The sequence below is a fragment of the Sphaeramia orbicularis genome, chromosome 17, assembly GCF_902148855.1.
Source record: "Sphaeramia orbicularis chromosome 17, fSphaOr1.1, whole genome shotgun sequence".
NCBI lineage: Eukaryota > Metazoa > Chordata > Actinopteri > Kurtiformes > Apogonidae > Sphaeramia > Sphaeramia orbicularis.
This window is the reverse complement of record NC_043973.1, coordinates 9,814,715-9,827,011: the sequence shown is the minus strand read 5'-3', so window position 1 is coordinate 9,827,011 and position 12,297 is coordinate 9,814,715. Positions and strand designations below refer to the sequence as shown.

The window sequence follows — 12,297 nt, the reverse complement described above, 5'->3', positions numbered from 1 at the left end:
CATTTAAGCAAAGAATCATTTGTATCCTTCCCAAACCTTCTGTCCATGAGTTTACATGACAACATCCAAAATAACAGGGTGGAAAATACTGAGTTAAAACAACTGCACATGTTCAGGAATCCACATTAAACAAGTTAATCTTAGAAATGCATCTTTTATAACCATGTCATAGATGATTTTTTGTTTTGTTTATTTTTTGACTTAAACGTGCAGGATAAAATAGGCTAATAGGGTGGACTTTTAAGAGTGTGACAAGCATAAAAACTTTTCAAGGTGTAACACTTGAAGCTTTGAGTTTGCACGGCTAAATTATTGTAGGAAAAAATATTTTATCTGCCTTGAGGAAAAGGGTAAAATGGTCTAAGAGGAATTTTGGTCTTTTCTTTGGGAGGCTGTTAAGTACATACCAACAGGGAAGAGGACATCAAGGACATGGTAAAAAAAAAAAAAAGCTGTTTTTTTTTTTGTCTCGCCTGATTTGAGCACATGATTAGAGACAATACAGCCTACAGTTGTCTATAACATGAGGGAATGGTTTGAGTTTTTTGTTTTCATGGTTTATCATTCATTCACAGATTGCAGCATAAAATTCAACACATCAATAAAACAGTGTAAAAGTCAATATAGCATTTTTTAAATCTTGATTACTTCTGTTTCAGATGTCCAAATATACACTCAGATATTTGTTATAAAAAAAAATCTGGCTAATTTGTACAAGTTTCTATAAATGATAAAAACAGAAAAGCCAATGTGCACTAGGAATGTCCATAGGACAGTCTTGAAATAGATGGATGCGTGCCATTGTAATGCTGTGAAAGATAAGTTATTAAGAGAATGTGTAATAGACAATGAAAAGCACAAAATATTAAAGTTTAGAAGTACAAAAGCAAAAGTTTTGTGTTATCAGAAGAAATACAGAATCAGACAAATTCATTAGATTGACACTTTATTCTTCACAGCATTATTCTGTCTGCAACAATAGGCTATAAAAGCTTGGGACCTTATGAAAATAACCTTATGAGAAGCTTCTGAGCCCAACTAGCACTATCCGTTTCAGTCACAGGATTAATAATAACATCTTGAATCATGAGTCCAGATGAGATTGCTTTGATTTGCCTGTGACCAAAGCAGAGGCAGTCACACCAGCAAAACTCCATACAGGTCATTAATAATAATAAAAAAAAAGAATGTATGACAAAACATAAGAGCTGAAAATACAGTATGTTTGCAATTTTACAACAATATACAGAAAGAGGAAGTAGGCCATGTCTTCGCTTAAAACATAACTGAACAATGACAGTACTTTGCAACAGTCATAGATCAGCTGCGAAATGAAATGATTGACTTGTAATGAGTTTACTATTGTCACTTCCAACTGATGGCATGATCAGTAACTCCACACATGAAGAGTTAAATACCACGACCAAATACACAACAAAACTAAACCAGCCTCCTGTTAATCTCTGCACACATTATGGAGACAGTAATCATCACCACAGATTTGTTATTTCACCATTAAACTGCAGAAAAGTCTGTTCCCCATGTTTACATGTTTGTGCGACAGAGGCAGACACCAGAAAAGATGATTGCACTATAGACCAAGAGTTGTCACAAAAACTGACAGTAACAATGCAGCTGTGTTTCTACAGTTTGCAGTGATGAATATACTTTTGTTGCGCATTTGTTTGTCGTTCATGTTTTCATCCACTGGTCAGTCGTGAGGTACAACACCGCTTTGTTTATGTGCATCTGTTGCTCAAAGAAAAGAAAGCATAACAATATATTTATACATATATCCATATATTACTAAAAAGCTGAAATTTAAAATCAATGCATTTCTTGTATAGTCATTTGTATTCTTCAGAATACTTCTTAAATATATAATATATAGACCAATCATAAATTCTTCAGTGTCCAAAGAGTTTTTGTGTTAGTGGTTCTCTGGGGAATCTTGTCCAGTCTCTTCAGTTATGGCACAGTGGTTTTATCCGAATATGTCAAATTTGCATCTAGATAAAGGACAAATTGCCTGACAGGGAGTGAGATTAAATCTAGTGACCTTCTTTTGAGCCCTAACCAGTAAAAAATAAAGTTTTTGTGAGCTACTGGAAAGGTCTACCTTGCGCTCTCTTCTCTACCCGCTTTATGGATCCCTTCATTTCTCCTTTCACCCTCCTCCTTCATACAGGCTTGGCACTGCAAATGTATGTAAAAGTATGGTCCCACCGATTCTCTCATGTGAGTTGCCAACTAATCTGTTACAGCACATTCTCTATATCTACTGTTGTCTGCAAAAACAGGAAACCAAAAATATGTGATATGTGGGAAAGAGTCAAGATGACAAAAGCAGGAAAAGTGATTCTTCCATGAAGATATCTGGGTCACATGAACTCACCTATCCAGCAATGTGAGATCTCTGGTCAGTAACTAGTGACACTACAGGACAACTGACGAGCGATACAGACAAGACTGCAGCACAGAGCCACCAAATACATCACTGTTGTGGCATCTCACATGTTGGCGTCTCTCCTGTCTTTGCTCGGTGAGGGCTTTGCAGGATCCTTAGCTGCTGCTGCTGCCACTTTTCCATTGGCTGGGACTGCAGTATCTGCAGCAGCAGCAGCCGCCACCACCACAGCAGGTGCACCTGCAGCAGCGGCGGCGGCAGAACGTTTGGTTTGCTCCTCACTGCGGGCCTCAGGGCTCGGCTGTGTGGGCGGGGCTTGCTCTGTGGACGGCTGGATGGTCAGCTCCTGCTGAAGTTTGTGGCTCTGCAGGAGGCGGAGTTGGACGCGAAGCTCCAAGATGGCTTCCTGCTCCTCGTGGATGGCCTGGTTCAAATGGGTGTTTTTGTTCTAGTGGGCAAAAAACAGGGTTTAGGAAACATTCCCAACAATATTCAGAGAAAATTCTTTAAATGGATATTTTAATGCCACTTAAAAGAAAATGTCGAACAGACATGGACACATTTGTATGGACCCTATCGAGTTTCAGCTGAGAACAACCAAACCAAAAAAAGAGCCACATGTAAATCTGTACTCTCAATATATAAACTGGATTTGTAACTCGCTGGATTCATTTTAACGCCTCCAGAATCACTTCACACATCACTGGTCTCTTGTCGGTTATACTTCATGTACTACTTACACTTAAAGTTTAGAAGAAAGCCTTTTGCATGATTTAAAAACAGACACTCACCTCCAGTTCCTCATTTTGCTTTTGCAGATCTTCTAGAATCATCTGCAACTCTTCCTCATCCTCACTCTCACTTTCACTGTCAGATGAATACTCCTCTGTCTCACTGCGACCCTGTTGTCGACTGAGGGACACACGTGTAAATGAAATCCACTTCATTTGTAATAACTGCTGTCCATCCTAATCTGGAAGAACAGATTCATACTCCATCATCTCTTACCTCTGTATATCTGCTATTTCTGCACGCAGTCTCTCGATTTCTTCCTTCTCAGTTGCAATCTGTCTCCGCAGAACCTGCTCAAGAGAGATTAGCTCCTCTTGCTCTGTCAGGATCTCATTTTCCTAATTATGGAAAAGAAGACAGGAAAACATGAGATCAATCTGTCTCAGTAGTGCAGAAGTGAAGCACAATAATAAAAAATAAATAAATAAATAAATAAAGCTAAGAATTTGATTACCTTCAGCCCATTCTTAATAATGACTCACCTGGGCTAAGAGGAGGTTAATGACTTCTTCTTCATTCTCAGTCATTTCCTCTTTTGAAACATCTTCCTTCGATAAGCTCGCTATTTCCTGGGCAATCTTACTCTCACATTCCTGGAAAGATGGACGGCAGAAGACACAGAAATGGAGCAAAATGGTCAGGTAATTCTGGTTCCCGAATAATGTCAATGCTGCAACTACCTGTGATTTTTTTTAGCTACTTGTGAGGCAACACCATTTACAGACAGCTGATTCAATGGGTTGCTTTCATGTGTCCCAATAAAATACAGGTGGTGAAGTAAAACTGGTTGATATGGTCAAAAAATTTAATCTTTATTTTTTCAGTGTTATTGAAAAAATATATATATTGTTTTCTGGCTACATCAACTGAAGACAAAACATAATTAAAAATGATTTTAATATTTGTTAAACAAGAAATATCGGAAGTGAAATAATCCTAATGTTGTAATACAAGTATTTTTCATGTTTTTCAGAAAGCAAAACTTTGATTAATTGAATTCATTTGTTCACGACTAACTCTGACTCACCTGACGTTTGGCCTCCCTCAGTTTGCGCTTTAGTGCAGTTAGGATTCTCTGAACCTCCCACAGTCGTTCCTCTTTGGACAAGTCCTTCACGCCTGCCTGGAGGTCCCTGTGCAGGCGGTTTAACAAAAACTCCTAGAAAAAAACAACAACACAGATTTACTAAACAGACCAAAATGTATTTAAGTTATACACACAATAACTTAAAATTAGTGATTTTCCTTCATTAACTACATTTAACTGAAAAAAGAGTAAGGGTCACTGACTCTGGATACAAGCATTAGCTGATACAATCACAGAAAAAATTATTAGACCATCAAAAGTCATCAGAAACAATGGTTATGCAATCAAGTACTTACTCCTGTGGCTAAAACAGTCAGAAAAGTAAACATGGAATCCCTAAAAGCATTGTTTTTAGCAGTACAATGCCATAGGTATTGATGTAAGAACTTAAAAGATTTTCGTTATTATCAAGAAAACCATGGAAAATGGATAGATATCTGTTCTTAAATTAAACTCTTATGAGCTATTTCTGTTATCATTATATTTGTCCAAACTAATGCACATTTAGTTTTACCAGACATTAAAATGAATATAAAATTGAAGAAAACAAGGGGTGGTCTAATAATTTTTTCTGCGACTGTACATTGAAGTGAAATAAATGGCACAGTATGGTAATTGTGTACATGCTATATGTATTTTTATGAATCCAGTTCCATGAAAGACAGAGGATGTGGATTGATAGACTGCTCTAGTATAAAGTATGTGGTTGAAATTATGGAACACATGGTGAAAATATATCAAGTCAGTCATTAAAGGAAACCTGAGGCCAGATATGGTTCGATATGATCGGGCACTGTGACAAGAGAATGAACTACAAACAGATGGAGCTCATGGTACCTACTACACAATTATGTATCACTTCAATCTTCTCTGACAATTACCCATTGTTTAAACTAAAACAGATTTGAGAATATTTCTGAGTAGCAAAGACACAGAAAGATTTTGATATCTTTAAGTTGCTTGCTATCAAATAAGTGCACAAACATATTTAAACAAGAAGCAAAGAAACAAAAGACAATCCTCACCATTTCTGTTTACGGATTAAACCCTAAAACCAAGCTTCGTTTTTATATCACTAGCATGCCCAAAGAATTTACCATAAAAAAATACCAAGAAGCAAGAAAAACAATCACCTCTTCCCAAACATAAATGTAATCAAATTCCATTGTTTTTAATATCTTCAAGTACAAGGAATCAAAACAACTTCAGTCATTACTGTATACAAACTGTGAATGAATCAGCCTGTGAACATGGTATTAATGCAATATTAATGCAAGTAAATGTTCTGTCTAAATTATTCTTAACACATTAGTTGAATATTATCCTTTTTGTTAATCAATAAATTGCATTTAGGTTCCTGTAGTTAGTCATGAGATGGAGGCTGCTGCAGGATTGAACCCACCTGTCTTCGGATCTCCTCCTTGATGCTCTCCTGGGTCTCAGGCAGCGCCGGCATCGTCGCCATGTTAGACCAGCGCAGCGGACGCACCACCGGCTTCAGGACTACGTCTCCAAACAGCTCTCTCACATGTGTGAAGAACATGTAAAGGACACGGTTTCCAATCTGAACACAAAGTAAAAAAATCAAATAAGCGAACACAAAGCTCACCGCATTACATTAACATCATTAAATCCAGTAACTGCATCTGTTCTTACACTAATTGCTTCTAATTCGTTGCTTTGTGTGTGTGTCAGGCTGTCTCTGTACCAAAACATTCCTGCATATTTACTTATCTTGAATAAACTAATTGATAGTGGTCTGTATATCTGTGTTGTGGCGAGTGCTGCTGTTAGTTTAGAATAAGTGGGGCAGCCACAGTCCCCTATGGGAATAAATTAGCTTCACTAAACTGGGCCAGGGTCTCAGAAATGGATGTTTGATCCAAAAAAAAATCTTGGTTAGTTTGTTGCTAGGGGGATGCGTCTTATCTTCCAAAGAGCCTAAATGCAAGCCCTGTTATGCTGTTTGATGTTTACTTTTCTCGCCTGTTGCTGAAATGCTTTTCCTTGCAGCATTACCCCAAATTTACTTATTTACCTCATCTTTTTTTCCTTCTACTGCTATCTTTTCCTGTTAATGTCCAATAGCTTTATCTATGTTTTCCTTCTGACCTGTATGGTTGGGTTGAGGACGATGGAAATGTTCTGAATATTCATCTTGGTATCTGCCTCCCTGGTGATGACGTGGTCCATGTGTGCGACGAGCCAGGACAGAAGGAGGCGGCTCTCAGTCGACACCTCCGTTAACAGCCTCTGGAACTCCGTCACCTTCTCCGCCTCCACCTGCCGACCGCAGGCGTCCTCGAAGCGCTGAGCAAGGTCTCGGCCCAGCAGGTTCTCTGGTAGCTCCCGCAGGTACTGCTTTAGGAGACTGGCCACTGTGTGTGGGTCGTACTCCTCCAGGCAGGGGCACTCCTCACGGTCATACGCTGCTTTCAGTTCATCCACCTTGGACTTCATACCTGAAAAAGACAAGTTCTAATTTTTACCAGCCATCAGGTCACTGGCATCCAAAAGAGTTAGGGTTAGATGTGAGACAAGTTTGAACTAATGTACTTCATGTTGTTGTTTTTTAAACTCTATTTTAAACACAGAAACTAAAAAATATGCCCTTTCAAATTAAGTCTAAAACATGCTTTTTGACACTAACTCAACAAAGGTAGAGCTTAAGATTAGTGTTTCAGCAAAAAAGGGCGAATATGAAAAGGTTAAGACAAGGTTAAATACAATAAATTCTGACACTAGTTTTGTATTTTGCAATACTTTTTTGACTTTATAAAATGATCTTTCAAGGTTTGTATACCTGAGACCCGGTAGATACCCTCACACTTCATGCCATAATTCTCAATGTAGTCCACACACTCTCTGAAGATGGCTGGCAACTGGATGCCGTCGTACAGAGCTGTCCTCTTGACAGCCTCAGTCAGTGGTGCTCCAAAGATGGGCCTAAAGGTGGGTGTCTCCACTGGGACCGGCTCAACCTCTGTTGTAGGCTTCTTCTTCTTCTTCTTCTCTTTCCACTGTTTGACGACATCAGCGGCCGTCAGGTCCTTGGACTTCTTATCCTTGGCCTTGTCCTCCTTAGGGAGCTTCTCCTTCACCTTGAAGTCCTTCTCCTTCTTTTTGGAAAAGCTCGGCTTCTTGAACACGTGGATCCCCTTGGAGCGCTTCATCTTGGATGGGCTCTCCGCTTCATCTGCTGAGCTGTCCTCCTGAAAGGCGGCGTATCCTTCCGCTGGTAAAAGTAGTGAAAGACCACAGAAATAGGGTTACATCTGATGAGAGAAAAACCTGTTTTCCTTATCCTCCTACGACGACGACAGAACCATGATAGCAGTGAAACAGAAACAGGAAGAGAGATGTGCGAGGGAGAGAAGACAGCAGAGGAGGGGGAGAATGGGGACTTGGAAAAGAGGTCAGCCACTGATTTAGCATAGTTCCCACTGCACCTTACGCCTCTCCTCTCAGAGCAAACAGCCACAAGACACGCTCAAACACAGATATAGGCCTTTTCTTCATAGTTTTAGTCTCCTCAAATTTTCTTTACTTTGGGATTTCCCCAGAAAGCTCATTGTGTATCCCACCACTGACTGAGGCACACCTCCACTCGACTCTGTGGGTGTGTCCTGAAACTGTCCATTGCTTCCTCTATCCCACTGTACCCTTGTGCTAGAGCTAAATACAGATATGGAAAAATCCTGACAGAAAGGAGACAATGGGATCGACTACCACGTAGTGAAAAACATTCCAGTAAACCAACATTTTCTACTGCATAATAATTCATTTAGGATATCTCAAGTCATTTCATGGATTATTTTGGAAACAAAAAAAAAGTAAAAACATCAACTGAGATCCTGGTGACTGCAAAAGCCTGTGTCCATGCTGCAAAAAAGTTTGTTTTTTTCCCACCACTAGAACAGAGTGAACATCCAAGAATGGATTATTTTAATTTCCTTTAAACCCTTATATGGTAAAGTGTTAATATTCATCACAGATATGTAACATTCTGAATAACAATTCACGCAGGACCTAATAACTTTTACATACAACAGAATTATATTAATACTAGACATACTATTAAATTTGGTTGAAGAAAAAACTATTTATATGTACACATACTGGAAATTGCAGTATGGTAGGGTTTATTGGATGTTCATCATGAATTTCGATACAATCTAGCCTATTAAAAAACAAGCAACTAATCAGCTTGTGAATGGACATATTCATGATCAAGTTTAGCCAAACCTTTTAATTCTATGACTTAAAAAGGTTTTTGGACTAGATTTTTAACAGTCTGGAAAGTCCCACAAACTCAATACCAGTTTTCACATGATTCTTATCGAGAAAATGTATGATATGAACTAATGTTGCTGGATTTATATGTCCATCATTCAACGTCATTAATTACATTACATCGTGCACAACCTCTGCATAAAAATGAACCCTTGGGGATTATGGTCTCTATAGTCTCACACTGTGGCTTAACTACTTAACAATTTAATTGACTTTCACACCACTACAGGCAGAAACAGGCATTAGAACAGAAATGTATGAAGCTGTTTTTACTGTGTACAGCACTGCACAGAAGATTTCTGTCACCACATATATTTTTTTTTACAGTTAATTTAGTTTCTTGTTGAGTTTATTTTTTAAATGCCTGGTGTTTGAGTGTAATGTGGTAACTATCTTACATATAAATGAGTCTTGTGTGTTGAATTAGAAATTAATTATTCAATACATTAAGAATCCCCTCCTTGAGTTTCGTATGGGAATGTTTGTGGTTAAGTTCACTTGTGTCTATGACCAAAAATAATCAACACTGTCTCATATGTGCTTATATTTATCACTTTTAGTCTGGAATTCCTTGTTTTTACCTCCTGTATGGCAGAAACAATAAGTCTTTACAATTCTCAGAAATAACCAAGAAAAACATTTCTATGAACTCAGCAGAAGTCAAATCTACTAGGTGACATTATATGATACAAACAAAAAGCTCCCATATGGCCGCAATCAAAATAACTTCACTGATGTTATGTCGTCTGCCTCTCTCTAGTCAGTAGAAGTATTACTGGATCATATCTTACTTCTCTTCTCCTTCTTTTTAAATTTGTTCTTCTTCTTGCTGTGCTCTTTGTCATCATCTGAGACATAAGCATCTGGGGCCTCATGGTGATGACCATCATGTGGTGGCGACGGCTCGCCAGTTCGGTACAGCCCAGGGAACTTGGTGGGACTGATCTCTTCAGAGCTGGGGGTGCGGGCCACACCCCCCGGATGCTCAGCCCTGCGCTGCTCTGCAGGGCTGCTGCTGGGGGGCAGGAAGCACTCAGTCATGGCTGCTCAGCCTTGATCACTCCTGTGACTGACACATCATCTCTCCATCACACCTGTAGTGGGAGGAAATGGGAAACAGAGCAGGGTTTCAGATTCAATCCATGTGATGATGCTGTGTTTATACATGTGGACATAAAAATAAAAAAAAAAACTAAAAAAAACAGGTTTTGATGCAGCATGTGTTCATGTGGGAATTCATTTATATCTCTGCACATGTTTGACCTGCTAAACAGCATCTTGCAACACAGACTGTGAGATACATTTGATTCTGTAATTAAATACATAATATTTAAATGTTTAAGTTGTCATTTTAAGTTATCACTACATGTAAATAAGTTTACATTCACTCAGAGTTCAATATTTGCTTTCATGCATCTTGGAATACTCTCTGCCAGTCACGTTGCTGCTGAGTATTTTAAGCCACTCCTGGTACAAAAATGCAAGCAGATCGCCTTTGTTTGATGGACTGTGATCATCCATCTTCCTCTGAATCACATTCCAGAGGTTTTCAGTTGGGGTCAGGTCTGGACATTTGGAATTTGATTTCTTAATTCTTTCCAGAGTTGGAAATCAGAAGACACTTTGGGCCTTGGATAGACTGATCAATACACAAACTTTGTAAAACAAAAAATAACAATAAGCTAATGGCCAATTAAAAGGTCTAAATGACAAAAATATTTTCACATATTTTCAGTTGTTTGTTCTTCATAATCCTTCAGGTAAACTGCACATAACTTTTAAACTAAAGTCAAATAAATCAACCTAAAAATCGTAGTAATAGTAGTAGTAGTAGTAGTAGCAGCAACCAGTAGAAAAGTCAGAGCTCTCTCATGTTTCTTCTTCGCTCTTTTTTTTTTCTCGTATGTTTGATGAACAGCTGCAACAGTAATATCCACCCACCAGATGGGGCTCTGCAATGCAGACTTCAATCTACTTCTCACATGCCAATTCTAACATTTACAGTTAGATCTCATCAGAACTACAGTTAACAAACTATGCTACACTTTGCAGTACTCTATTAAAAGCCCAATCTTTGTAGAGCACTTAGAGACACCCAATTATCTGATGACCTGGGAATTCAGGTTCTTATTGGACCCACAGTCTAACAGTTTGTGTTATGTTAAATTGTGCAGAAAACGGGAACTCCTCAGCCATCAGGTCAGACGTGTTTAAGGAAGTATACGTATAAACGTAATCATTGCTGGGATGTAGCGTCATTTAGAGGTCTAATTAGGTTCAATCATTACTGATTTAATGCTCTTCACAATCTGTCAGTGCACGTAAAATCCCTGTCAAAATTCAGTGTATCAGATTAAAGTCTGACCGGCATTCTGATACACCCAGAGTTAATTTCCATTAAACGCGGCTGCTGTAAGAATGCAAACGTGGTAACTCATAACGACAGTTGCACATTTACTGATACAGCACTGACTGAAAAACTATTCATAAAGGCTCTCTGACTGTCTGACATCTTAACCTTCCTGCGGTTAGGGCCGTTTATCTTCGCTATTTCCTCGCCTTATCTTATCTGTGCAGGAATAACAGCTCCTCACATACCATCGATTTGCTGGTAAAAGACTCACACAAGTTTATACACTCCTAAATGTAAGCATATTTACATTTAGTTCAGTTAAAAAGTAGCAGCTCTCCTCTGAATGGAGGGGCCCATATGCTAGCGTTAGTTCAGCTAGCTGCGAACCTGCTAAGTTAGCTGATTAGCCCAGCCTACCCGTCGCGAATAAAGCTGCAGTTTCGTCCACATGAGATATATAACTTGCTGCAGTTCGTAAACTATATTTTGCAACTGTTGTTGTACCGTTCAACGAGTAAAATACAAAAGCCAAGAAACTTTACCAAGTGCTATTCCGTTCGGTCAATTTCAGAGTGAAGCTTCCGGCTGTCTGTATTCCAAATAAAACCGTCTACGCATGCGCATTCTGACAAGTGCATGATAGGAAATGTAGTACAGGAACTAAACGCTTCAGTTAATATTGACTTCGCCCTTAAATGTGTAGTTGTTTAGCTTGGGGTTTTTGACAAGAATAATCTGGAATTATTGAAAAATGTTTAGACTGTGGTATGATTTTGATCTTAACCACGCGTCTGTGTATGATACAAGTTTGTGTATACAAGAAATGGTCTGACAAGGCTTTGAATAGCAGCACCAGTCTAAATTTGGGTAAAACCACTAACTATTCTGAATCATATGTACTTTCCTAAATGCTGTGGTTGGGCTCAGAGGATTGGTGGTCATCCTGACATATGAAACACATTAGTCTTGTGATCTTCGCTGGCATCGTCTGTTCAAAAATCCCACAGCTGCAGTGGCAAAATGAGGTCATCATCAATATAATAATAAAAAAAAAAAAAAAAAAAAAAAAAAAAACAGACAAACAAGGTCTCATTGTGTGTCCAGTACATTAGTCTTTGCAAACTGCTGTTGCATGCCAATTGGGAACGGAATCAGAGATAGGGCACCCTGCTGCCTTTTGAAAAAGCACTGGCATTACAAAGAGCATTTGTGTGTGGCAGTGAGAGATTGGCATCGGCAAAGCCCCCCTCTCCCTCCATTCGCATGAGACGGTCAGTGAGCAGAGGAACACCTGTGAACTAGAATGATATAATAACAACGTTGTTTCCCCAGGAAATGATGCGTTTCCTGACTCAGGCAACACTA

At 38.9% G+C, this 12,297-nt stretch overlaps 1 protein-coding gene across 3 annotated transcripts; it reads right to left on the bottom strand.

Annotated features, from left to right (window-relative positions):
* Positions 1-929: 929 nt before the first annotated feature.
* ralbp1 (ralA binding protein 1) lies at positions 930-11,559 on the bottom strand. Of its 3 annotated transcripts, none has more exons than XM_030160571.1 (10): positions 11,475-11,559; positions 9,371-9,673; positions 7,090-7,521; positions 6,399-6,748; positions 5,689-5,850; positions 4,227-4,358; positions 3,682-3,792; positions 3,416-3,537; positions 3,199-3,319; positions 2,511-2,855 (listed from the first exon to the last, which is right to left on the bottom strand). In XM_030160571.1, exons 2-10 carry the CDS (start codon positions 9,618-9,620, stop codon positions 2,511-2,513), a joined length of 2,025 nt encoding a protein of 674 aa, XP_030016431.1. In that variant the 5' UTR covers positions 9,621-9,673; positions 11,475-11,559. The 3 variants fall into 3 exon arrangements, with proteins under 3 accessions (XP_030016433.1, XP_030016431.1, XP_030016432.1); XM_030160572.1 differs by lacking the exon at positions 11,475-11,559 and adding an exon at positions 11,381-11,398; XM_030160573.1 differs by lacking the exon at positions 11,475-11,559 and having other exon boundaries at positions 930-2,855; positions 9,371-9,620.
* Positions 11,560-12,297: the final 738 nt, after the last annotated feature.